This window comes from Ylistrum balloti, unplaced genomic scaffold, assembly GCF_031769215.1.
Source record: "Ylistrum balloti isolate Yb309-2 unplaced genomic scaffold, AGI_CSIRO_Ybal_v1 Utg370468, whole genome shotgun sequence".
Lineage (NCBI taxonomy): Eukaryota > Metazoa > Mollusca > Bivalvia > Pectinida > Pectinidae > Ylistrum > Ylistrum balloti.
Window position 1 is genome coordinate 129,655 of NW_026782308.1, and position 27,689 is coordinate 157,343.

General features: G+C 36.7%; 3 protein-coding genes across 3 annotated transcripts in view; 2 read left to right on the plus strand and 1 right to left on the minus strand.

Moving 5' to 3' along the window:
- Positions 1 to 457: 457 nt before the first annotated feature.
- On the minus strand, positions 458 to 5,073 carry LOC132555287 (protein CUSTOS-like). Its single transcript, XM_060219643.1, has 6 exons — positions 4,950 to 5,073; positions 3,771 to 3,825; positions 3,543 to 3,641; positions 3,135 to 3,196; positions 904 to 1,024; positions 458 to 734 (listed from the first exon to the last, which is right to left on the minus strand). Exons 1-6 carry the CDS (start codon positions 5,071 to 5,073, stop codon positions 464 to 466), a joined length of 732 nt encoding a protein of 243 aa, XP_060075626.1. The 3' UTR covers positions 458 to 463.
- A 1,943-nt stretch (positions 5,074 to 7,016) lies between these two features.
- On the plus strand, positions 7,017 to 9,626 carry LOC132555271 (uncharacterized). Its single transcript, XM_060219625.1, has one exon. It carries the CDS (start codon positions 7,017 to 7,019, stop codon positions 9,624 to 9,626), a length of 2,610 nt encoding a protein of 869 aa, XP_060075608.1.
- A 5,115-nt stretch (positions 9,627 to 14,741) lies between these two features.
- The window catches only part of LOC132555277 (ATPase MORC2-like), a 71,280-nt gene continuing 58,332 nt past the window's right edge, over positions 14,742 to 27,689 (plus strand). Inside the window, exons 1-4 of the mRNA XM_060219631.1 lie at positions 14,742 to 14,918; positions 19,694 to 19,747; positions 24,996 to 25,030; positions 27,477 to 27,545. Coding sequence (XP_060075614.1) covers positions 14,854 to 14,918; positions 19,694 to 19,747; positions 24,996 to 25,030; positions 27,477 to 27,545 — 223 coding nt within the window. The 5' untranslated portion in view covers positions 14,742 to 14,853. The remainder of the gene's footprint in view (positions 14,919 to 19,693; positions 19,748 to 24,995; positions 25,031 to 27,476; positions 27,546 to 27,689) is intronic.

Genomic DNA, 27,689 nt, shown 5'->3' on the forward strand with positions numbered 1-27,689 from the left:
ATTGTAATGTCACGTTCTTCAATGATTCAGTTATTTGCTGTATCACTAAAAATTTCAAACAAAAACTAGGATGTGATTTTTATAGCAAATATGAAACATTTTCATGCTTTCTCTTTTTCCATGGTTTTGTTTGATCCTTGAAAATAACAAAATTAAAACCTGTTGAATGCAAGACCCCTGACGATACATGTTGTAACAATGATCTTAATGCTATCGTTGGGATTTAGAAATACAAATGCTACATTCCAGTATATTGCATTGTACTTTACATGGTAAATGTGTTTCTTCTGATGGAAGTCACTGTCTTGCTATTTGTAATTGATCAAGCCTTTTTCATATATTACAAAAGACTTGAATTACAGATTTGTAACCAGTAGCTAGAATGAGGATAAAAATATGACTTGGATCTTGCTAGATAAGTGAACTACTTGTCAGAGTAGCAAAGAAAACAACTACACTGATTTCAACTATTTTCTTTAATAGATTTTTTTTTCTTCTTTTTCTTTTTCTTCTTTTTTGACAAGTCTTCTTCTGTACCAACTTCAGTAAAAGTTCTGTGATCGTCTCTTGCTTCTAAATTTGACACAAAATCTTTACCATTTTGATGATTCTTTGCTTCTTCACCATGAATAATGACAGATTGGCCTTCCTTAGAACCAATGAAAACCTTGCTTTGTTTGACTATGAAGTCATGTGATACAGCAGCTGCAGCCAATCTCTCATCTTCTTCAGAACTGAAAAAGAAAATACCAATATGATAATAATTCTTCCCATGGATGTTACTGTTCTAATCATACTCAAACTTAACATAAATTAGTCTGGTATACTCATCTACTACTATTTTACTTACATAACTTGTTGTGGTTCATCATCAATTTTGCAAAAACACATTGATATATTCACCTGTCACTACTGCTAGTATCATTGGCTCTTTTCCTGGGGACTGGCTTTCTCTGTGTTGGCATGTTTTCTGGATTACACTCAGTTTTCAAATGACGACTTGATCCAAAGCACAATCTTATACCTGTCGATACATGATAGGTAGTGTCAGCACTGTTGACCTTTCACTTCATTCTCAAACATTAAAAAGTTCAAAGTATGATATTTTTTATGTCCCTGCCATTTCATGGTTGGGGGTATATAGGGTACTCTTGGTCATCATTATTTGTTTCCACTAACTTATTCTTTATTGGATAAAGAATTGTGATGTATTATGAGGCTTGCCTAACTCAGTGAGAATTTTAAAAAAATAATTGTAGGCATAACTTCAATTTAGTAGGGCTTACATGTACACCACTTTACAAAGTCATTAGCACTGAAAAGTTTGAAATTTATCAGTTGCTGCTCAAAGATATCTAGCTCAGATTAACTTTCTTTAAAGGGTGAAATTAAGTTTTTATTTTACAAGCCTGATCTTGCATTTCATTGACCTTATCTGAATTATCAACAACTGATTTGTTTATATATTTGGTTTTAAATGTTTATCTTCACTCATGTCCTCATAACCTAAGCTGAGAATCAGGAACCTTCATAGGTTGGGAGTGTCAAACCACACACCTTGAAACATTATCCTAGGTCATATCATACAATTCTCTGCCAACTAAACTATCACAACTTTGTTGTGTCAGAGATATAGAGTTTATATTCAATCCTGTATTTATAACCAAAAGTATTACAGAGTTGAAATTGTATATGTACCTGTTTCTTCAGGAGGGTTCTAGGACTTAACAACCAAATGAGATCAAACTTTCTCTCCTCTTCACTGTTTTTGCTCTTAATGATAAGACATTTGAATGTTTTTTTTGCAGAAATAGCGATGAAAATCTTTACCTGCCAAATACAAAATGGCCGTCTGGAAGCCATTTTGTTCCTTCAGATCATTCCCAAAATCAAATGAGCACAAGGAGAGACCAAAGGGAACATATATATTAAATTTGAGATATATCCATTCAGTACTTCTTAAGAAATAGCACTACAATCTTTACTAGGCAAAATACATGATGGCTGCTTGTAGGCCATTTTTGTTTTGTCAGTCCTAATCTCAACAGGCACAACTAGGGACCTAAAGGAACCTATACATGAAATTTTAGAACAATTTATAGAACAGTTCTCAGCAAATAGCAATAACAAACTTCCAATGTTAAAATACAAGATGGCCACCTGTCAGCCATTTTGTTTTTCACATCAGACCAAAAATCAAATTGGTTCAACTAGGGGCCAAGGGGAATCTACCTATGAAATTTGAGAAAGATCCATCCAGCACTTCTGAAGAAATAGAGATAACAAAAATTGTTTACTGATGGACGAACAGATGATGGACCATGGAGGCAGAGCGATTTGAATAGCCAACTATCTGATGATGATGGGCTGAAATTTATCAGAAGCAAAAGCAGGTGTAACAAAGTATATATTGAAAATGATTAGAGCAAAATTGATCGGGCTATCAGATTACCAGGTAGTATGACAGGGACAGAACATACACACCAGACAGAGGTAGGCATGATGAAAGGATACAGGTTAACTGGTAAATAAGTACATGCAATTCATACACCCATGATTGACCAAGGAACCAGGAAGGAGAGGAGGTCAACCTAGGGATAACAGAAACTCATTTTACTGGTATGATAGAAGAGGTAACCAAAGACCATGACATTTAAATCATAGGCACCAAAAATGTTCCTAACCCCTCTTCCCTTGTTGATATCCCTAAAACCTTTCAGAATTTAATGTGAGAAGAAAGAAGAGAAATGTATAACTGTATCGTAGTATAAATTGAAGTGTTTAAATGGAATGATCGTCACTCTATATACTACTCCAACCATTGCCCCACTAAAAAATACTCTGTAAGATTGTCATACTGTGATTAGTCTTCAGAACAATTTAATATTAAATCATTCAAATAATAATGTAAGGAGGAAAATAGGTATATATCATGTACAGAATATAAGTTTTATTCTGCCAACATGTGATTTCATTAGAACGAAGGAGTTGTCTCCCTTCAAACACCAAAATCATGTGTAAATACATCTGAGGAGTTCTGAAAGAAGATAAAAAAAATCTTGCGAATATGGCAAATTCTGGTGACAATGTCCCATATTGGGAGGATGTTAAGGTAAAGTCTGTATTATAATTACCTGTGTCCTCATAGTCTGCAGGGTTCAAATTTCTATTATCCATCTTCTGTTCTTCTACCTCTCTAAAACATGTGAAAGTAACTTTTACCACCAACAGTCCTGGAAATCATCTACCTTTTTTTTTCCTTAAATAATCGGAGGTTGTGCTTAAACTACCCTTTAATCTTTTTGTATTATTAAGAATGTTGAAAACAATTGTCATCTATGATGACCTATTATTCATATTTCACTTTGCAAAAGATAAAAATGGTTTTGAAATGTGGTGACAAGTTCTTATGGAGGTTGGGTATGGATTGGAATGATAATGAGAATTTATTCTATATCAGGCAAATTTTTATATACATAAAAAGAAAGAAGTATGATATGAAATTTGTCAAACAATACATTGTATTCATGGATAATACACACTCATCAAGCATCTGTGATAATTTCTTTGCCACAAATGCCTTAAACTCGGGAGTGGTGTTGAGGTCATGCTTCTCTTCATGTTCAATGATTTGAGATGGTCTACAACAAAAATGTACTCACTTAAATAACATAAACATTGAAAGTGCAAGCCCTGTCCCACTGAATATTCTAAACATGAACAAAGAAACAAAAATAAGGTAGTAAGTAATAAGATTATTTAATAAATACCTTTTTGATGGTATATTTGGAACTATCCGATCTCTTGAAACAGCTGACTGCATACCTAAATATAAACAAAAGATACTTTAAAACAAAACTTAAATGTTTACAATAACTACATAAACACATGGAGCCTGCAGGAGGTGCAATGATAAAATCTTATTTATTTTACACATTTATCCATAACTTTTTTTTCGCTAAGCAAAACATTGAAATAAGAGAGCACGTTCGCTGACAGAACATACTTTTTTGTTGTTTTTTCCAAACACTGTACTTTCGTCTACACATTGGTTCTAGACAATTATGTATTTCAGAACGGCTAATTAGTCGAAATATATCACTTGAACTATTGACCTGCTTGACCTCGCACCTGGATAATTTTGGTTGAAATAACATGTTAGGTTGTTTTGTTGTCTTCTGTCCAGTGTATAAAAATTGATCAGGAATAATAGGCGACACATTCTTGCAACTTTTTCGTTATAAAAATTCAAAACAAGTGCATGTATGTCTTATATTGGAAAATTGGCGATTTTTAAGTTATCACTTTTGATGAGTCTTTTCCAATTTGAATTACTTTGTGAATCATAGAGCGACCAATGAAATACCATTTAAATAGCTTGTGCTAAAAGAAAAAGTTTTCCAAGAAATATGGTTTATATGAGAAAAAACAACCAAATAATAAAAACTTGAATCTAACCCTTCTGAAAAAGTGCACACATTAATACAGATATTTACCATTTTCACACCGTTATATTATTTATTTTTCAGAATGTCATTCACGTTCAAATGATGATTTTAAGTAATACGTGTGTACTTCTGGGTCGCTGTAAGCTTATCCAAGTGTCTCTATGACGGAGTGATGTCGTCAGAAACGCAAGTGTAGTCACTTGTCCGATACACATGTCTAGCATTTCAGGTGGGCAAAATCGAGGTAGGATCTGTGGGTAATATTTGCGAAAAATGCTTGTGTTTCACTGATTAGTTTTCACATGAGTCATATAGCATGAACTCATTTTAATTAATGTGGTATTTGTTTGGTGACGTTTCGTTGAATAGCATAGTAAGCAAAAAATGGTTCTTGAGATGTCCAAACTAATCCGAAAAGGATATATATATATATATCTGCACGCTAACATTTGAAATTGTTTCAGCAACAGCATTACGTCATGACAGTTAAAAATATCATACCGACAGGTCCATTGTTTGGCCCTGCTGACTTAACAATCTTCTTTATGTCTACTGCAGCATCTAATAAACGCTGTCGTTGACTTTCATCTTCGATCGAGCTGTCGGTATCAGAATCTGAAGCCATGTTGGTTTGAATTGGTAGAATTTTCGAAACGAACTTCCGGTACAGTGTCTTGTCGAAACGAAAATAAAGTTGGGTTGCATTCACATAACCCGGTTTAAACGGTTCAAATGCTCTGGAATTATGCCGCGAATGAAATTGTACCGGATGTTGGATCTGATATATGTAAAACTGAACATGTACAGTTTCGGAATTTCGTGTCAAGCATAAAACAATTAACCAAAATTAGGTACCATCCATTTCACTTAAACTTAATAGAATAATGCTTCTGGAAATATGTGAGTGCACCGACCCTACAATTCTGCAAACACATGATTTTCTGCAAATTAGTTTAGGACAGGCACGGCTGGACCCATAGATATCTAATTATGCCTGTGACATGTCTAGCGGTCCGCCATCTTGGGAAGGTATTGTACAAGCTGTCAAGTTTTTACCATGTACAAATTGATGTTCTACAGAATGTGTGCCTTATCCGATTTACCTTTGTTTGATAAGGCCTAATCATTTTGACTTGTAAACATAAGGAATCGATTTTTTGTATTTTGCTGTAACATGTTGTTGTGCACTGACATGTGTGCAAAGTAGTGTGATTGATTACAGTTACCTTTTGTGTTTGACAGTAGTTTCATTTTGGTCATTGTCAAAAATAAGCAACTAGTCTATACATTGTACAATATATAGTTATCTTGGACTTATAAGTGATGAATACAGAACCTGTAGAAAGAAGACATGATTTTGATGACTGGTTTATGGTATCAGTGCTGCATATGTAGAGAGAGTATACTTTGTCATGAATGATAGGCCGTGCGGCATCTAGGTTAGATATGTATGGCTAAACCCCCTCAAACTGTACGTGCCAAATATTCCGCAGTCCAGCCTCGGTCCCGATCTGTACCTGGCGCTTTTCTTGCAGGTTCTACCGGTCCGACCATTTCAACTGAATACGCGAAAGCGTCCTTGTCGTCGCTGGCCGACTATGACGTAACCATGCCAATCCATTTAGCCTTTACAGGATCTGGAGCATACTACACTAAAATATGTAAGTAATTGTTAGCTTATGGTGTTTGTCAAAGATATTTTCTGCCATATATTGAGCAAGTGTTATAACCTCTTCATATCTTGAGCCTAAGGATTGGGTATTTGAGCTAAAAATAGGGTATTTATTCTGCTCCGTTCCAATGACTGATTTCCTGTCGGTTTATTTCTTGTAAGTAATACTTCCTCTACGATAAATGTGTATAACTTCGTCTATATGCGACTGTTCAATTAAGCAGATAGGAATGCGTCACAGGTTAACATATTGAATTTTCAATCGTGTATCGTGTGTTATTTTTCAGAATTTTTAGAATTATTCATTTTGGAAACCTGAATGATAATGTTAGAACTGATAGATTGATTTACAAGGAGGCGGGAAAATTTGCCTTAAATGATATAAATTCATCCTCATCAGAACAAAAGAAAGTTTCTTGTTATACAAATAATGTATTCATGCAACTAATGGAGATAGAGAAATTAGAAATTAAATATAATACGCAGGTGGAAAAAATGAATTTTAAGACTTAAAAGTGTTCGTGGGCGCGCGAGAAAGGTGTGGAGAAGCCGTGGAATTTGAAAAAAAAAATTGTGGAAAATGAACAAAAAGCATAAGAAAAAATCGAACGAGCAATTCGCTTTAAAATTTAATAGGACATGATTGTTTTTTGTATATTATGAACTCTTGATATTTTAGTATGATTAAAACTTGATATTGTAGCATTCAATTAAGAATTGCATCTTTACCAAGGTTTCCAACTTTCTCTTACGTATATCTCTTACTGATGTGTACATTGTGTTATGTTTTTCAGGCCAACAAGAATGGCTAAAACTTCAAAACAAGTGCACTGCAAAAAATGCGAAAAATGGAATAATCAGATAGGATTTTAATAGATTAACCATAAAACATCAACATGTTGGCAGGAATGACCGAGCGTCGGTATAACCAATCGTCTTCTGTTGATCAGTTACTCATGGCAACAACTTTACCCGATGTATCACGATTACGTGAACTGTTAAACGCAGGAGCAGACGTGAACGCCCAGAACGAGATTGGACAAACCCCGCTGTTGTTGGCATCCCTTGAAAACAATGTAGCATCAAGCCATCTGCTCCTCGATAGAGACGCTGACATTAGACACAGTGATGTTGGTGGTTATACAGCCTTACACCTGACCCAGTCGGTTGAGGTAACCGAGCTGATTTTGTGTCAAGCAAGTTTCCAAGACAGAATTGATGACATAGTCAATATGCGAACAAAAGAGGGAAGAACAACACTGCATGAGGCAGTTTTGCACGGACCGTTAGGTCGCGTTGATTGTTTGCTAAAGAGCAAAGCTCTGGTAAATGCTGAAGACGAAGACTTGGCCACCCCGTTGCACTATGCCTGTAGTGTTTGGAATAAGTCTGAAGAAGCGATACAGATTATCGAAAGACTACTACAAGCCGGCGCTGATGTAAACAGACAAACTGCTTTTCTGAAAACACCATTGTTACTAGCATGTGCACAGCAAGTCTGTGGCGTCGGTGAAGCAGGCATAAATTTACTATTAAACAACGAAGCAGACCCCTCAATCACCGACATTGATGGAAATACAGCGTTACACGCCCTTCTACAGGGCGACGACTTGGCATTGGGCAGAACACCACTGGAAGTCGTTGACAGACTTGTAAAACTTGTTCCTGGAATCCTCAGAAGATGTAATGTATACGGGGAACATCCCATTCATCTAACAAGTCGCAGATGTGTGGATGATGATGATTATCTGGTACGTCATTTTATCAACCTGGGGGCGGATGTCCATGCCCGAGATTCTCTGGGAAGAAACTTGCTTCATCTTTGTTGTCAGTATGGAAATAATGAAGAGGACATCGTCTTGTCTGAATATCCTTCTCTTGCAAATGAAGTAGATTGCCTCGGCAGAACAATTTTACATTATCAGGTCATACTCACAAAGGATGTATCGAAAATCCAAAAGATAATTCAGCTCGAGACGTTTAATACACACTGTGCATCGGACGCATTCGGATTAACAGCTTTCGATTATGCAGTGAGAAAAGGACAAAGGGAAGCGATTGAATTGTTGAAGAACTACGGCGAAACCTCAAAAGTCCCCGTTGCTGATAGTGCTCCAGTTGGATCTTTCGGAGGCGATGACGTGTTACTTGATCGTCTGCTTTCACCAATAGTGGTGGAATCGTTCGAAGAGGTTTCTCCTGAGATGTTAAGACCAATACAAGACGCAGATACATTTTTGATGGAGATTTGGGAAGCCGGTTCTTCACCAACAAAAAATCCCAAGCTGTTCTGTGAATGTAAACAGGTAGTGGAAACATTTATGAACAAAGTGGTGTGTCTGATGAGAGAGAAGGATGAACGGTTTTCTGGAACGCTGATTCGGAATGGCAGTTCGTACGAAGGAACCAAGATCGGATTCGCTGATGAATACGACTTTCTTTTACAGCTAGACGACCTCAGCAGCATCTGTCGACCAATTGAGACAGAAAATGACCCACCTGGGTACGCGAAGGTAGTTAGAGTTTCCGGGGCGAAGTTAGGAAAATACCAGGATTTTTTTTATTCAGAAGGAATCATAAAGTGTGAAAAGATACTGTCCCGTTTCAGTCAGATAGTTATGGAGATCATGCTCGATGCTCGTGTCTGGGAATCCTCTGGACTGGATTTCTTGCCGTGTCTTTTCATAACATGGAAGAATCGGGCTGCTCTAACAATTACATGTACACAGAGATGTCCCTACTTTGTAAATTCATTGTCTATTGATTTTCTTCCGGCGTTACATTTCAAGGATTGGTGGCCATACTGGACACGTGACGACATGATGCGCCAAGACGACAATGTGAAAAACACAGGATGTCACATGATCATCAAACCAGCGGACGTACCGTACTATCAGCATGCGCAATTTGGAACGCCACGTCACTTCCTCCGCATTACGTTTTCACGAGCAGAAACAGTGCTCTTCAATACCGTTCCGGCGTATATCAGAAAGAGCTACATGATTGCTAAACAACTGGTCAAAAGAAACGCATTGATCCCCCTCCATATATTGTTCGACACGAGTGATCTGCACAACAGAAGGGCAAAAATCATTGGTAAACACAATATAAATTCCTACTATATCAAACAATGCTTGCTGAAAACAGTTATGGACGAGTATCCGGTGCCACTACCGGATTCGGACGAGGAAGAACGAGCTCTGACTACAAAATGGGTTCGAAAAATATTTAGAACAATTCACAAGTCTTATGAAAATGGCAATCTCCCCAGCGCTTTCATGCCTAGCCAAAATCTGTTGCATACTTTTAAACCCAATCCCAGCATTGACAGAATGCGTCACATCCTGTTTCAGCTCGTCAACCATAGCATCGTGCAGGACAGCTTTACCGCAACATTCACTCGTGGGGAGTACAATCAGCGTGAACCCGGTGACCGAGAGATGAAGATGGATGGAAAACTAAAGCTGCTCAAACGTCTGTTGTATGGACCGCAGGAACGATGCTAAATGAATGAAAACTAATCTAGCTGAATGACTAACATTTTTCTAGTTATTACTGGCAGGTGTAAGGATAAATTTACAGATACTACTTACGGTATATAGTTACACTGTCCAGGAACTTGACAAGATACGTAATAGAATGAGCCTAGTTGTAAATGTTAACGAATAACATTAATCATGAACTACAGAAATGTGCCTTGTTACAAGAGTCTTTCAACAAATATACTAATAACTGTTAACTGTTATCCTTGTAACAATGAGGAACGAGTCTACTCCTTAGATCAGCTCACAGTAAAGACATGTTTGATTCAGCTGATACAAATCTTAGCAAAGCATCGCGATGTAAGCATTGTTACAAGTTCTTCTGACAAATGCTTATTGACCACTGATTTAAAATAATCAAAACAAGCGAAAAGTAGAGCTAATAACGATACAAAATAATGAGTATAGCTTAGAGAGAGGTTAGAACCAACAGCAGTTTTTGAAAAAAATATAAGCATTTATTAAAACATAGAAAGAAATATGATTCGGTAATTCAATCAATAAATATTTAGCATTGGATAATGTTAAAACTGTTGTAAGGTTTCGTAGGGACAATAAAATAAAGAAGAGTTTACCATTCAACAGTTAAGAGACACCTGTAACTAGCACCTCTTAATGCGACACTGGGACTTTTGAAAAAATACAAAGTAAAAAAAGACCAGGTGTCCCGTAAGATAAAGCGTCTGATTCATCAACGACAGCCACCTTGTGAACCCTGGTCAATTCAAGTAAGCAATGTCACATTCTCAAATGAGAACATGGGTGCAACAAGGAACCAACAGGCAAACTAACGAGCATCAAACGCGTCAAGCTTCATATTGCACACAGAAATGGAATATTTCACAACTAGACGTATTTATGATGTAAAACTTCCCCATAAATTTCATCAACCGCTGCATCTCTTGAAGCCCTGTGTCATGAGTTTGTCAGTTGACATCTTGCACGAACATCGTGGTATTGAAAACGTGCCCTTGATTTTTTAATCAACTGCGACATGTGAATAGCATATGTTACGGGCGCAGGACTGCTGCTATCCAGAATTGAAACATTCGCAAGAGGAAAATTGAAATCACCATGCTTACGGTTAACTGTAAAGCTGTCCGTGTTGGTTTAATTGTAGGGAAAACTAGAGATAATCGGCTGTTGTAGAATTGCTTGTCGTTTCATTGATTTCCTGTTCTTGTCTGGATATGCGATAGACTTCGTCAATGAATATCTTATTACTTAAAGACAAGACAGCATCAATATATCTGAAAGTAAAAATGAAGGTCGTTGTGGCCTATCTTGACAAGCTCTTGGATTAATTCTTTCAATCTTTAACAAGGGAAGTAACTCTCTGAGATCAGAATACTCCTCGCCTGCTCTCATATAGACACTCCTAGTAACGGATTATGTAGATAAAATTTCAAAGTCTTTGCTATACAAATGCTCGCCAGTAACCTCCATCGCCAGTTTACTGAATGACCTTGGCAGTGACAAGCACGTAAACAATAACAGTTTAATGAATGACCTTGGCTGTGACAAGCACGTAAACAATAACAGTTTACTGAATGACCTTGGCTGTGACAAGCACGTTAACAATAATAGTTACTGAATGACCTTGGCTGTGACAAGCACGTTAACAATAACAGCTTACTGAATGACCTTGGCTGTGAAAAGCACGTCAACAATAATAGTTACTGAATGACCTTGGCTGTGACAAGCACGTTAACAATAATAGTTACTGAATGACCTTGGCTGTGACAAGCACGTTAACAATAACAGTTTACTGAATGACCTTGGCAGTGACAAGCACGTAAACAATAACAGTTTACTGAATGACCTTGGCTGTGACAAGCACGTTAACAATAACAGCTTACTGAATGACCTTGGCTGTGACAAGCACGTAAACAATAACAGCTTACTGAATGACCTTGGCAGTGACAAGCACGTAAACAATAACAGTTTACTGAATGACCTTGGCTGTGACAAGCACGTTAACAATAACAGTTTACTGAATGACCTTGGCTGTGACAAGCACGTTAACAATAACAGCTTACTGAGTGACATTGGCTGTGACAAGCACGTAAACAATAACAGCTTACTGAATGACCTTGGCTGTGACAAGCACGTTAACAATAATAGTTACTGAATGACCTTGGCTGTGACAAGCACGTTAACAATAACAGTTTACTGAATGACCTTGGCAGTGACAAGCACGTAAACAATAACAGTTTACTGAATGACCTTGGCTGTGACAAGCACGTAAACAATAACAGTTTACTGACGAGTATATTCTTATCATTGAAGTTCAAGTGACGTTGTACAAAGCTGTTTTGGTCTCTATTATTAGGTTGTAAATAGACACTCAGGTTAGTTATCACCTTTTAATACGAAATTATCAGCATATCATGGATATATATACATTATTAATTGAACTACATCACACGGCTGTTTCCATATGAAAGGTCATATGAGAAGCAAGGAAAGACAAATCCGTTGAAATAAATGTTGAAATAAGTCATAATAAATTCTTACTATCCTTAATGTTTTTTTCCTTTTAAATCGAATGTCCCTTCTCTGAAAATCCTTAATTGGCGTTATGTGTGTGTGTGTGTGTATGTGTGTGTGTGTGTGTGTACGAGGGCTGATTGATAAGTTGTGAGTCTCGTATGTGACTTGTGGCGTATATAATGCATTATTTTTCAACATGATCCCCTTCAGTATCTATACATTTTTGCCTTCATTATCTATACACTTTTGCCTTCATTATCTATACACTTTTGCCTTCAGCATCTATACACTTTTGCCCGTGGTGTTTACGAGTCTCATTGTTACTTTTAATGAAGTCCTTTTCTTGACCGCTCAGAAAATTCACTGCATGTATGACGTCATCGTCTGACCGCAAGTGGGTACTGGAAATAGCCTTTATAAAATTTTGGAAATAGATGAAAGTCTGATGGAGTGAAATCCAGCGAATAAGGTGGATGCTATATCAATCCAAAACCACAATCGTTAATGACAGTCATGGAAATGTTAGACTTGTGAACAGGGGTATTGTTCTGGTGGAACAACATATCTTTACTGAGTTTTCCGCGGCGTTTGAATTTAATATTTTCTCTTAACTGCCAAGCGAGTGATGCATAATATGTGCCATTGATTGTTTGTCCCTTTTGCAGATAATCTACCATCAGAATACCTCCAGCACCCCAGAAAATCGACATTTCTAGTGGAGAACAGTCTTTGCCGTCTTTGGCAAGGGTGAGTCATTGTGCTTTCATTGTTTAATGTTGTTTGGCTTCTGGGATGAAATGATGGACCCACACTTCATCCGTAGTCACAAACCTTTGCAGTGCGTTCAGAAAGTTAGCAGATTCTGTTTCTGAAAGGCTCAGATTAGCACCTGACAAAGCCCGCTTGGTGTGCTTCTTATCAACTGTCAGAAGTCTTGGTACCCAACAGGTTGAAAGCTTTTTCATGGAAAGATCTGTAACGTGAAATGGAATGTACTCTTTCCTGTGAAACTCCACTGGCTATATATCTCTCTATAACTCGCCTGTCAGCCATAACAATATCATCGAATTTATTGACCATTTCTGGGGTTGCAACGTTGACAGGCCTTCCAGGACAGTCGTCATCTACAAGGCTCTGCCTGCCATACTTAAATTCCACCAACCATCTTTTCACTATCGCATCTAAAGGGACATCATTCCCTAGAGTTGCGACCATATCAGTATGGATATCATTAGGTGCTAGACTCTTTTCATGCAAATATTGAATCACTGCCCTTCTAGCGATTTTGTCTATTGTGCAAAATTCACTTGCCTTATTTACATTAGAGTGCTACGTCTTCGACATAAACTAACCAAATAACAACAGTCCTCGGGTATACAGCCTTAAATAGTTAGGTAATAGTAAAGCTGAAAAACGACATCCCTGCTTGACATCTTCAATACAAGGGTCACAGCTTCCTTAACAAGACTTCAACATGATAAGGAATATGGAAGTGATGATGCTGATATTGATATGTGAATATGCTGATAACGATACTGTAGCACGGCTTTATTTGTGTGATTGTGTGCTTAATGTTGTGGTGACTCGATACATGTAGATCATTCACTGGTCAATATATAATTACATGTGTCTTGAATAAATAAGAAATATAAAAATAAAAACATGTATATCTAACCCCCAACCCCGGCCAGCCCATGTCCTTCCCCTTGGGGCATCAATGTGTACGGTCTCGATATTTAACTAAACTTTGGTATGCAGTTGTACAGGGACATTTTATGCAAGTCAGGTTTTCGTATTTTTTTTCTAATCAGCTGATTTTTTTTCTCTCTTTTCTGTGGAACTTAAAAAGATAAGATTTTAGCATTTTCCGCTTATTTTCTGTATGTCACTGTCTATATGACTCATATAAGCCCTTTTAGTGAACCATGTACTTTGAAATATTTGGTAATTTAGTTTTGGATTGCGTCTGTTGGTTAGCGTTAGTCAACCATTACTCGACAAACTCTGTTGGTCTTACACTTAATTTGAATCTGATACAAAAAATTACAAAGAACAGGAGGCTTGGATTAAATTATTGATATTTTTTCTTTAGAAAAATAAACATACGTTAAAAGGTAATAGATTAAGGAGCAGTTAATTGACATGTAAGCAGTTAAGATGACTCTTATGGATAAATTGACTTTATTATTGTTAAATAAAAATGTTCCACGCCCTAACAGTATATTGCGTTCCGCTTTCATGAAAATTTGAACTTTATACCAACCTTTAATTCACGCTTTATACTCCATAATCACCGATAGCGCACTTCCTTAAGCAAACGTCTTAGGAAACAAATAAAGTGAAATACAGTATTGTTGGTTTGAAATATTTCCAGAGAAGCAGTTAAACGTCAATTAGCCAAAAGTAGTAGCTACTTCATTGTCGTTGCTTATTTAGGCGCATTGATTTAGCTCATTTGCATATTGGACAGGAAGTGAGGACACAGGCGGTACTTTCTGCATGAGGTTCACGAGTACGTCTCGAAGGAGATAATTCTATCGTTTTGGCGTCTGCAGCTGATATCCTTTGAATGTAGGAAGCTACACATTAGCGCTAGCAATGGCTACAACGGCTGTGTTCATCGGCTGGGCTACTAAAACCTAGCCTGCATCAATATTATCGACGAAGTTGCATCCAAGCTTATTTCTTATCACTCAACATGGCTCAAAATTACAGCAATTTGAACCGAGCTCAACTGAGCTTTGATTACCTTCATACCAATTCGTAAGTATGTCATATCAACAAAAGTGATATAAATGTGATGCTTTAATGGATTTCGTGGTTCTGTTGAAGGTTCTTCAAGTGTACATCAAAAAGGCTACAGATTTTCGTTCCAAGCACCAATGTGGATTTTGCATTCTCAACCACAGCAGCATCAGGGAAAGAAGTCACAAGATTTAACCAATCGTTTGCTACAAAACGTTGTACATGCATGAATAGCTTGCTGGAATGTTATAGATAGGTTATGTTCTTAATTAGTGAAACTATAAAGTGTTATGTAACCCCAAATCAGTTAATGATATTATGTCATGATGACCTCATATTAGCTTTAGACTATAGATATATGTAAACTTCTCGAATAGGTTTCATTGTTTATTTCTGATGTTAACTTGTATACTAAAGCATTTACTAAGCCAATAGAAATAAGAAAATATAAACAAATGAAAAAGAAAACAAAAACAAATGAAATAGAAAAAAATGAAAAGATTTCACAATTTGAATTTTGTCATAATAAACTGACTTGTTATACTTGAGGAAAGGTCACCAGAGAACACAGGATATTGCATTTAGGACTTTTAGAAAACATTTTGTTTGTTTGAGGTATCCTGAAAACTCAAAATACTTGTAATACTTTTTCACATATCCCAAACAACTCTTGTCTTAGCAAAGTGGGAAAGGTTTTTGTGATACTACTTTATTATGTACGACAAATACCAACACATTGTTTGGTGCAGTTGATGCAAATGTTTTACTGAATAATGTATCTATCAAGATATGTATGAACATGACAATAGACTTAAGATTACCAAGTATTGTGTATGTCAGAATTTGCAATAAATTCTATAGGTAAAGTATGCCTTGCACTTTGCAATGGTTATTTAATTACATTGATATGGTCAGTTTGTTTTGTCATGAAACTGCCAAAATCTTGCTTCCTTGTCAGGATATATACAATTTTAATATTAGTGGAGAGGAATATATTCCTTCTATACTGTTATCAGTGTGGTATATAGTCAGTTTATTTTTAAAATGATAAGACCAAATAAAAATATACCCATATGTATAACTCTACTTATATTACTTACTTCCAATGTCTTGATTCTTAAGTGTTGGTTTTAGGCATAGAGTGTTTGTGGAATATGAAATGAATTTAAACATTGTTTATGTTTTATACAAGTAATTCTTAAGAATGTAGACATTTTCAAGTCCAGTTGAAAGAAAAAGTTGTCATTTAGCAGAATTTATACATTTAGTGAATTGCAAAACAAACCATTAACAGATCTCCTTAACTCTTTTGATATGTATATAAAGCATTTCACAAATATCTTCAGCCATTTCCATCTTATAAATCTTGTCAGATCAAAGGTGTCATTGAAATGGAGTTTTTTTTCCAATTCTCCCTGTAGTAATAGGGCTAGTAGGACTTGTATTTCTTTTTGCTCAAAATTGAACTAAATTTTAAATTGGCAATCCAAATTGCCGGGTTGAATTTTTATGAAATGAACTACTTCTAAAGCTGAGGTGTTACAAAAATTATCCACATTAATTGGTAGGGAAATTATTACATATTCACACTTAAATTTAAAGATCTATGGATAATTTTTATTGAAAGTAAATTCACTGTTTTTTCATGATGGGTTTTGCTAGTAAAATACATACATTACCAACTATGTGGTTTTGTAAATATCTTATGGGGCATAGCTCATGTACAGCTGATACTGTTTATAAAGGCCAATCAATGTATCAGAGAAAACTGATATTTATAGACAGGTGCCCTTTATCTAGAGGTTCATTGAATACCAGTTTTATTTTGTTTGATATAAGTGACTTTTATATTCAAGTATATGTTCACAAACTTTTGTTAAACATTTTCTCTTAAATTTTGTATATAAATCAATGTCAATTAGATCAGTTAGATGTAGAAATCTTAACTTAGCATTGCTTATATGTAGCAGAAACTTGTTATAAAGGCTAATCGGTGTATCAGAGAAAAATGACATTTATAGACAGGTGTTCTTTGTTTGGATGTTCATTGAATACCATTGTATTTTGTTGGATATAAGTGACTTTCTTATACAAGTGTATGTTCACAAACTTTGTTACACATTTTCTATTAAATTTTCTTTATAAATCACTGTAGATCTATTAAGATCAGTTAAGTGTAGAAATCTGACAATAATGGGACATCAAACAGGACGATGTCACAATGGACAATACTTTTGTTTGGCATATTTCTGAGGAAGAGAATTGATTGATGAGCAGTTTAGAAAAGGATTAATCAAGTATAAGGTAATGCATTCTGATGAATATTTGATTGATAAAAAAATAATTATAAAAGTGTTTTATTATATCGTACAAATGAAGATATATATTCTATACATATAAAGATGTATGGTTTATGAAACAAAGTCCAGAAATTTCCTGTTTGGTGGTTTTGACCAGGTTACTGGAAAAATAATACATACTTCTGACCCTGAACTTCTGACAATGTACATGTGGGTTTTACAGTTAAAATGAAATCTTGGTTACCTGAGAAATGCAAAGTTGTTGGGTGGATGGTGAAATTGATGGAAGGCAATCCAGCTGAGGGGTTAACAGTGTTGCCTTGTATTTACATTTTCATGAAATGTTAACATAATTGAAATGTAAGTCATGATAATTTCAGATGGCATGGATGTGTTTTACTAATCATGTGTCTACAACAGGATATTTTAATCTGTTATGTTGACTTATAATAAATTTTTATGTTGGGCTCTTTCTATTTATCCAAATTAATTAAGAAGGGGAAATTACTGTTTATACATACCTTTTAATTAAACCATGTCCAATTTGCATTACTGTGGCTGAGATGAATTAAACTTCTTTTTCCATTATGTTATAAATCAATACCAGACTGTCTCCATATTAAATCATACATTTACTCAGTGTGTTTTACAGGGCATTATTGTAAACTAGATGCAAGTCTAAATATGCTCCCTTGTTTCTATAAAAGAATTTATTATTATTTTATTATTATGTAGACGGAGAATGAACTGTTACCTATCGCTATGTCAATACTTCAGCATGGCATTGAAATAGCAGTCCAGAACACCGTTTCAAACATTTTGATGAGTCAATATTATTAGGTATAGTGAGTTCTCATAATTTCACTGTGTCCCACAGAAAAAAAAAACATTAATTCAGGTCTCAGATATACCATTCCCAAAAATCACTGTGATATTTTTATGTAAAGATGGTCCTAAGGGAATTTAATCATTGTTATACATACATCAGTAATATATATTGGTCAGATGTATGTAGTTACGTTTAACAATCAATTGTACTTTTCACTTTTATACAAGTGTATGTTATTGAATAAAAGAGGAAGTTGTGCGTGTTTGTTGTTTTTGATACATTTGAAGAAATAAAGCCTCTTAATGTAGTCTGCAATTTTAATGAAGTAAAGAAAATGCTGAAACATTTTTAACGGAAGGAGAATGAGTAATTAATAAATGAAATCAGTTTATGAATAATAACCACATGTACCTAGTTAATAGATTACAGTCTCGTTAATGGAATACACAGTACAGTTCTTAGAATACTCATTAAAATGTCTGCATAGGAGAATATATGTAGGCTCGATATGGAACAAATATAATCTGATGTGAAAATGAAAGGGTCGAGATGCCTGTATTTAGTATCAACAATCTAGTTGCTGTAATAGAAAAAAAATCTGTTGGTGAATTGGAATATCTGTGAACTAGTTTTAAAAAAAATTGGATGATAGAGAAGGTTGGAGACTAGTTGTAGAGATCTGATGGTCAGGTCTTACAGAATAGGTTATTTATAGAATAGAAAGATGTTATGGCAAGTTGGTAGAATGGTAACCCTGGTAAATACTAGCCGCAATATATCGCTCGGCTGAGTCAAGTCGCAATATATCACTCGGCTGAGTCAAGTCGCAATATATCGCTCGGCAACAGAGTATAAGAATAACTGCTAATTATTAGACTATTTACAATCCAAGTAGTGAAATAACAAGTGAATGGAAAACTGGAACATGAAAAGGAAGGTTGCAGTATTATGTGATTAGTATAGATACAGGAACCTTACAGATATAGCCAAATACCCAAGGCCAGAACTAGATATTAGTGTATATGGAGCTATTAATTAATGCCCACCTGATTTAATGGTTATAGAGTTTTTAAGTAGCTCGGCAAAATAAGCAAATAATTTATTGTTGAATAGGAGTGTTCGGTTGTTGGCCAAAACAGTAATGTTTTGAAGGTAAATCATGAAACTGCTATACCCAACGGAAATGAGCGTATATTATTACACTTTTTGGGCTATCCTTGGATAGATTTGTTTAACATATATATCAGCTGTCTTTATTGTGATTTTATGTTCCGGTGTTGCATGTTTTATTTATGTCAATTTTTCACCCTATGTACTTGTAACATGTATTTTATTTATCATGCTTTGTATACATTTGTGCAAATCTTTCCTGAATAAATTATTATATCGGTTTGCAGACATAGATTCGTGGATTTGAGTTCCCACAAAATTTGCTAGATAAATTCCCCAGGAATGATTTAACAGTAAGCTAACTGGGTATTTGGAGATTTTTAATTGAAAGCTAGGGTATATCTAAATCAAATTTCATATGAAAATTGCAGATATTGCTGTAGGTTTTGATAAATGTCTGTATGTGGGTAACTTTTTGGCACCAAAAATAAATAGAAATAAGTGGAAGATGCCGAAAATCATGCAGAAATAATTAATGTTTGTCTTATTTTCAGAACTACCCATGAATTTCTGTTTGGTGCACTTGCAGAATTGGTGGACAATGCAAGGTAGGTCGCAGTTCAGTTGATGATTAAAAAAACTTTGATCTTTATGAAATTCAGAAGTAGGTAGCATTGGTGTGAGAATACACATAGACTATGTTGCAGAATAATTGATTTTGGTACCAGGCAAGGCTATTAAAATTTTGTGGAATTGATGATGTGACTTTCAAAAGGGGGGGAGGGGGTGGAGGGTGGGCATTGTGCTGCTTGTATGCTACTAATTACATTTAGCAGTTGGAAGAACAAAATTATGGACTTAATCTTTTCTGGGTAACATTAATTATAGATTGGATGAGCTCTGTTTTGTGGGTGACACTACTAACGAAGGTCATATGGACTATATTTTGTGGGTAACAACATGATGCATGATGTTAGCATAGACAAATATTTTGTAATGGAGGTCATACATAGCATTACAGTATTTTCAGAAATTTTGTAAAGACCTTGTTAATGCATTTCGGCCATTAAAACCAATTGATTATAATATCTAAATAACCCATTGTCATATATATTTTCATACAACACAAATGATGGCTAATTGTACGGGTCCACAGCCAGATGTAGACACCATTGTCATTTGTTACTGCCCATGTGTTTTGTCTGGATATAAAAATGTTGGATGTGTACATTTCCAATATATGTCTGGTGTGGTGGTGTTCTTCATGTATGCCATCATTATACAGCATTAATTGTTGTTTTACTCCATGAGAAGGCCTTGTCATCATAAAGCCGTTTTATTTCTTTTGTGACTCTATCGTCTGTAGACATTGTCATTTTGTGGGGTCATGATGCCATCAACTGTTGACACCTTTGTCATGACCGTAGGTGTTGTGTAACTCCGTCATCATAGACACTTGTTATATGACCTAACTGTTGTTTGACCCTTGTAATCAGTAGGCTTTGATGTTGTATGAACTTTACTGTTGTGTGACTCCATCTGTAGACTTTGCCGTCACTTGATCTGTTATTTGGCCCAGTTGTCAGCACACACCATCATCCCCTTAGCGGTCATGTATTGTGTGACCAATTTGAATAGCCACTGCTGTCCTATGACCTTTTATTATCTGTTGTGTGACCTTGTCATCTGTTGACACCATTGCCTTGATCTTAGCTTTAGCTTGTGTAGTCCTATCATCATGATAGCATTAACTGCAAGTGTGACCTTATCTGTATACACTTCCATGGTGTGACCTTATCTGTAATGTGACTCCATCTGTACACATCATTGTCATATGACCTTAGCTGATGTGTTAACCCATCTGTTGTCATGGTCACCATGTGACCTTAGGCGATGTGTTGATTCATCTGTTGTCATGGTCATCATGTGACCATAGCTGATGTGTTAACCCATTTGTTGTCATGGTCATCATGTGACCTTAGCTGATGTGTTAACCCATCTGTTGTCATGGTCACCATGTGACCATAGCTGATGTGTTAACCCATCTGTTGTCATGGTCACCATGTGACCTTAGGCGATGTGTTAATTCATCTGTAGTCATGGTCACCATGTGACCTTAGGCGATGTGTTAATTCATCTGTTGTCATGGTCACCATGTGACCTTAGCTGATGTGTTAACCCATCTGTTGTCATGGTCACCATGTGACCTTAGGCGATGTGTTAACCCATCTGTTGTCATGGTCATCATGTGACCTTAGCTGATGTGTTAACCCATCTGTTGTCATGGTCATCATGTGACCTTAGGCGATGTGTTAACCCATTTGTTGTCATGGTCACCATGTGACCTTAGCTGATGTGTTAACCCATTTGTTGTCATGGTCATCATGTGACCTTAGCTGATGTGTTAACCCATTTGTTGTCATGGTCACCATGTGACCTTAGGCGATGTGTTGTGTTACCATCATGTGACCTTAGGCGATGTGTTAACCCATCTGTTGTCATGGTCATCATGTGACCTTAGCTGATGTGTTAACCCATCTGTTGTCATGGTCATCATGTGACCTTAGGCGATGTGTTAACCCATTTGTTGTCATGGTCACCATGTGACCTTAGCTGATGTGTTAACCATCTGTTGTCATGGCCACCATGTGACCTTAGGCGATGTGTTAACCCATTTGTTGTCATGGTCACCATGTGACCTTAGCTGATGTGTTAACCATCTGTTGTCATGGCCACCATGTGACCTTAGGCGATGTGTTAACCATCTGTTGTCATGGTCATCATGTGACCTTAGCTGATGTGTTAACCCATCTGTTGTCATGGTCATCATGTGACCTTAGGCGATGTGTTAACCATCTGTTGTCATGGTCATCATGTGACCATAGCTGATGTGTTAACCCATTTGTTGTCATGGTCATCATGTGACCTTAGGCGATGTGTTAACCCATCTGTTGTCATGGTCATCATGTGACCTTAGGCGATGTGTTAATTCATCTGTTGTCATGGCCACCATGTGACCTTAGGCGATGTGTTAATTCATCTGTAGTCATGGTCATCATGTGACCTTAGCTGATGTGTTAACCCATCTGTTGTCATGGTCACCATGTGACCTTAGGCGATGTGTTAACCCATTTGTTGTCATGGTCACCATGTGACCTTAGGCGATGTGTTAACCATCTGTTGTCATGGTCACCATGTGACCTTAGCTGATGTGTTAATTCATCTGTAGTCATGGTCATCATGTGACCTTAGCTGATGTGTTAACCATCTGTTGTCATGGTCACCATGTGACCTTAGCTGATGTGTTAATTCATCTGTAGTCATGGTCATCATGTGACCTTAGCTGATGTGTTAACCCATCTGTTGTCATGGTCACCATGTGACCTTAGCTTAACCATCATGTGACCTTAGCTGATGTGTTAACCATCTGTTGTCATGGTCATCATGTGACCATAGCTGATGTGTTAATTCATCTGTTGTCATGGCCACCATGTGACCTTAGCTGATGTGTTAACCCATCTGTTGTCATGGTCATCATGTGACCTTAGCTGATGTGTTAACCCATCTGTTGTCATGGTCATCATGTGACCTTAGCTGATGTGTTAACCCATTTGTTGTCATGGTCACCATGTGACCTTAGCTGATGTGTTAATTCATCTGTTGTCATGGTCATCATGTGACCATAGCTGATGTGTTAATTCATCTGTTGTCATGGCCACCATGTGACCTTAGCTGATGTGTTAACCCATTTGTTGTCATGGTCACCATGTGACCTTAGCTGATGTGTTAACCCATTTGTTGTCATGGTCATCATGTGACCTTAGCTGATGTGTTAACCCATCTGTTGTCATGGTCACCATGTGACCTTAGCTGATGTGTTAACCATCTGTTGTCATGGTCATCATGTGACCTTAGCTAATGTGTTAACCCATCTGTTGTCATGGTCACCATGTGACCTTAGCTGATGTGTTAACCATCTGTTGTCATGGTCACCATGTGACCTTAGCTGATGTGTTAACCATCTGTTGTCATGGTCATCATGTGACCATAGCTGATGTGTTAACCCATCTGTTTTCATGGTCATGGGGGTTACTATGGGGGTTATTATTTCCAGGAGTGGAATGAAAAATATTTTGGAAAAAAAGTTTGGTTTTCGTTTAAGCTTTTGAGATTTTTTTCTCTGTCAAATCTAATTGAATCTTATGTCAAGTTCTTGGTTCCAGTGTTGAAAGACATTATTTCCTGTTAAGATATCAGTGTATTGTGATATGGGATCCAGTTTGTGAAACCATCACATAATGTTATTTTGTAGTTAATTGTTTATGCAATACTCTTGTTATATAACATTATTTGTGTGTTGTGTCGCGGTGTGACCCAATCATAAGTAGGCTCTGTTGTCAGGGATTGTGCTGGATATTTTATAATTGGGGAAGTTTTCACCTTTTCAGAATAAATGAGATCATTCTATATAGTTTGAATGGTCCTCCTGAAAATAAGTTTAGTCTTTTTAGCCCACCATCATCAGATGGTGGGGTATTCAAATCGCCCTGCGTCCGTGGTCCGTCCGTCCGTCCGACAGGTGGCCATCTTGGATTTTGGAAGTAAAAGTTTGTTACCGCTATTTCTGGGAAAGTACTGGATGGATCTTTCTCAAATTTCATATGCAGTTTTCCCTTGGTTCTTAGATGTGCATTGCACCTTTTTTGGACTGATTTGAATTCAAGATGGCCGACAGGTGGCCATCTTGGATTTTGGATGTAAAAGTTTGTTACCGCTATTTCTTGGAAAGTACTGGATGGATCTTTCTCAAATTTCATATGCAGGTTCCCCTTGGTCTCTAGTTGTGCATTGTACCATTTTTGGACTAATTCGAATTCAAGATGGCTGACAGGTGGCCATCTTGGATTTTGGATGTAAAAGTTTGTTACTGCTATTTCTTGGAAAGTCCTGGATGGATCTTTCTCAAATTTCATATGCAGGTTCCCCTTGGTCCCTAGTTGTGCATTGTACCTTTTTTGGACTGATTCGAATTCAAGATGGCAGACAGGTGGCCATCTTGGATTTTGGATGTAAAAGATTGTTACTGCTATTTCTTGGAAAGTATTGGATGGATCTTTCTCAAATTTCATATGCAGGTTCCCTTTGGTTCCAAGTTGTGCATTATACCTTTTTGGACTAATCCAAAATCAAGATGGGTGTCAGGCAGCCATCTTTGATTTTGAGAGTAAAATCTTGTTACTGCTATATCTGAGGAAGTACTGGATGGATCCTTCTGATATTTCATAGATATTGGTTTCCCTTGGTCCCTAGTTGTGCATTGTACCTTTTTTGGACTGATTTGAAATCAAGGTGGCCCACAGGCAGCCATCTTGGATGTCAACAGTAATACAGCACAAGTATATTGTCCATTATCCACCTGTAACTGACTGCTATCTAATAATACTTTGGGATCTTTTTCAAATGATATTTGCTAATAGGTGCTTAATAAGAATATTCTGTGCCATCATTGAGTACATTCAATGAAGACCAGTTCATGAACATTTACAACACCTGTAACAAACAAAAATAAATAAACAAATCTTCAAGAACTGAAAACAGATCCTCAAATGGTGGGTGCCAAGATCCCTCTGGTTAAATGTATATGCTTCAAAAAGCTGTAGGGACAGTATCAACACAAACTCTGCATAGGGACAGCTTCATCTTAAATGCTGCATATGGCTTCAGTTGATGTGTGCTCCAACCCTCATTTGACATTTGGAAAAAAATTCCATTCACACACAAATGTCATTGGAAAGCTGTTCATTAAGAAGTGTGTCACAATTTTGTAATAAAACTGATGTTGCTGTGTTTTTTCAGGGATGCCTCGGCTACTAGAATGGACATATTTACCAGTAAGTATTGATCTGTCTTGCGTGTGTTGTTTAACACCGTCACGTGTAACAAATATGACACATACTTTTTATTGATTTTGTACATAATTGATATACTTCTGACTAGTGTATTGTATGATCTGTGATGTACAGTAGTAATCAAATTGAGTCAGTCACCACAATATTGGTTGCTATAATTCATGTTTGATTCAATTTCATCTTTCTACTAGGTAATCTTTGAATGTAACTGACATAGTGAAAACAGGATGAATTAATGGCTCGTGGTGTTGGTTTCATATTAAGTTTCGTGTAATGCATTATTGTGTCATTTTATCACTCTTGGAATTTAATTTTGAATAGATGAAACATTGATGCAGAGAACTATGTCTGCCCCTATACACTTCCCTTTGAGTGAATGGAGACATTACATAATACTTCTTCTAAATAAGATTTTGGCCGTAATTTTAATCATTAGAAATATCTTGATTAAACGTGGAACATAATTCCATCGCTCACATGCGGTGTGCAGTGTGTTAACATCATTAATTAGGCTGATCACTACCGGTCTTCTCTTCAAAGTGCAACATTTTCTGCACATTCTTTGTCTGAAACTAATAAGAAGATCTTGTAACGTACATCACTTAAACGTTTTGCTTATTGCTCTGTGGCCATGATCTGAAGATAGCCATTACTAAAAATAGAATTGTATTGATTAATTTTTATTTTGACATTGAAGCAAAGTTGACAAAAATCAAATGGCAAGTCACCAAATTTTGGCTCAAGATAACCAGATCAGGGTCAAATTTTGAAAATTTTCTGGTACAGTAATGTTGACCAAACTCAATTGATATGTTACTTCAGAAATAGTGTGGACTATAGGTCACCTGGTAAAAGGTCAAGGTCAAATTAAATAGTTTCACTGTTATGTTTTTTGTTATGACATTATTAAGTTGAAATGATCAGAATAAAAGAGTGCCAGCTGGTAATTACATGATCAAATCAGTGCAGCTACTATCATATTCTATAGATTAATGGTAAATAATTTCACAAGATATTATGAACCAAACATTATCAAATAATTGGTGATTATTTCTTCTTAACAAATCTCATTAAATAGGAAATAAAAGCATGTGTGGTGATGTTTTTCCCAGTCAGTGTAGTTAAAAAGTATTTTTCTCAAATAAAAACTTGACAGTATTAATTTGATGGCTATTTATGATTTAAATCATAATTCAAAGTTCACTTTGCATTTTTTAAGGAGAGTGTATTGAGATTTAAGGGAGGGGAGTGAAGTATTATGATAGTAAGTGAAGTGAGTTAAAGGTTGAGTGTATTGAGATTTAAGGGAGGGGAGTGAAGTATTATGATAGTAAGTGAAGTGAGTTAAAGGTTGAGTGTATTGAGATTTAAGGGAGGGGAGTGAAGTATTATGATAGTAAGTGAAGTGAGTTAAAGGTTGAGTGTATTGAGATTGAGTGGAATTAAGTGTTATTAGATTAAGTGATGTGAGTAAATAAGTGGAGTAACATTTGTAACACTCTAGATGGTATTATGAAGAACAGTAGGACGTTAGGCCTCTGGCCTTGACAACTTATTTCTTGCTGGCTTCTTTAAGTGGGTGATAAAGCAGGGAAATGGTGTAGTAAATTGTTCTGTACCAAAGACTCCTGTCTGTGGTGACTGTAGAGTATCCGGTTCTGTACCCCAGATTCCTGTCTGTGGTGACTGCAGTATCCTGTTCTGTACCCCAGACTCCTGTCTGTGGTGACTGTGGAATATCCTGTTCTGTACCCCAGACTCCTGTCTGTGGTGACTGCAGTATCCTGTTCTGTACCCCAGACTCCTGTCTGTGGTGACTGTGGAGTGTCCTGTTCTGTACCCCAGACTCCTGTCTGTGGTGACTCTGGAGTGTCCTGTTCTGTACCCCAGACTCCTGTCTGTGGTGACTGTGGAGTGTCCTGTTCTGTACCCCAGACTCCTGTCTGTGGTGACTGTGGAGTGTCCTGTTCTGTACCCCAGACTCCTGTCTGTGGTGACTGTGGAGTGTCCTGTTCTGTACCCCAGACTCCTGTCTATGGTGACTGCAGTATCCTGTTCTGTACCCCAGACTCCTGTCTGTGGTGACTGTGGAGTGTCCTGTTCTGTACCCCAGACTCCTGTCTGTGGTGACTGTGGAGTGTCCTGTTCTGTACCCCAGACTCCTGTCTGTGGTGACTGTGGAGTATCCTGTTCTGTACCCCAGGCTTCTGTCTATGGTGACTTGAGCTCGGTATTTGTACAGGAAGACAAACACGTGAAGTTGTGAGATCAGTTGGCATTAGTACAGTCTTCTGGTTCGATCTCTTTCACACAACAGGAAAATTCTGAATCTGCAATATCAGGTGTAGGTTTGTTTAGTCAGTAGTTAGTTAGATTGTTGTATTTATAAGCCTTGAAATAACAAAAAAAATCTTTTTTTTATTTGCAGTTCAAGATGAGGAACTGCGTGGTGAATACATGCTGTGTTTTCTGGACGATGGTGAAGGAATGGATCCAAGTATGTCTATGGCTGCATATGTTTCTTAGAAGTACCTGTACCAAAATTGAAAACAGTTTTCATCACTTAATTGATTGTCTTTTGTGGTTTCAAGAAAGTAGCCATTGGTCAAGGACAGTGTATCATCAAATGGATATTCCATAT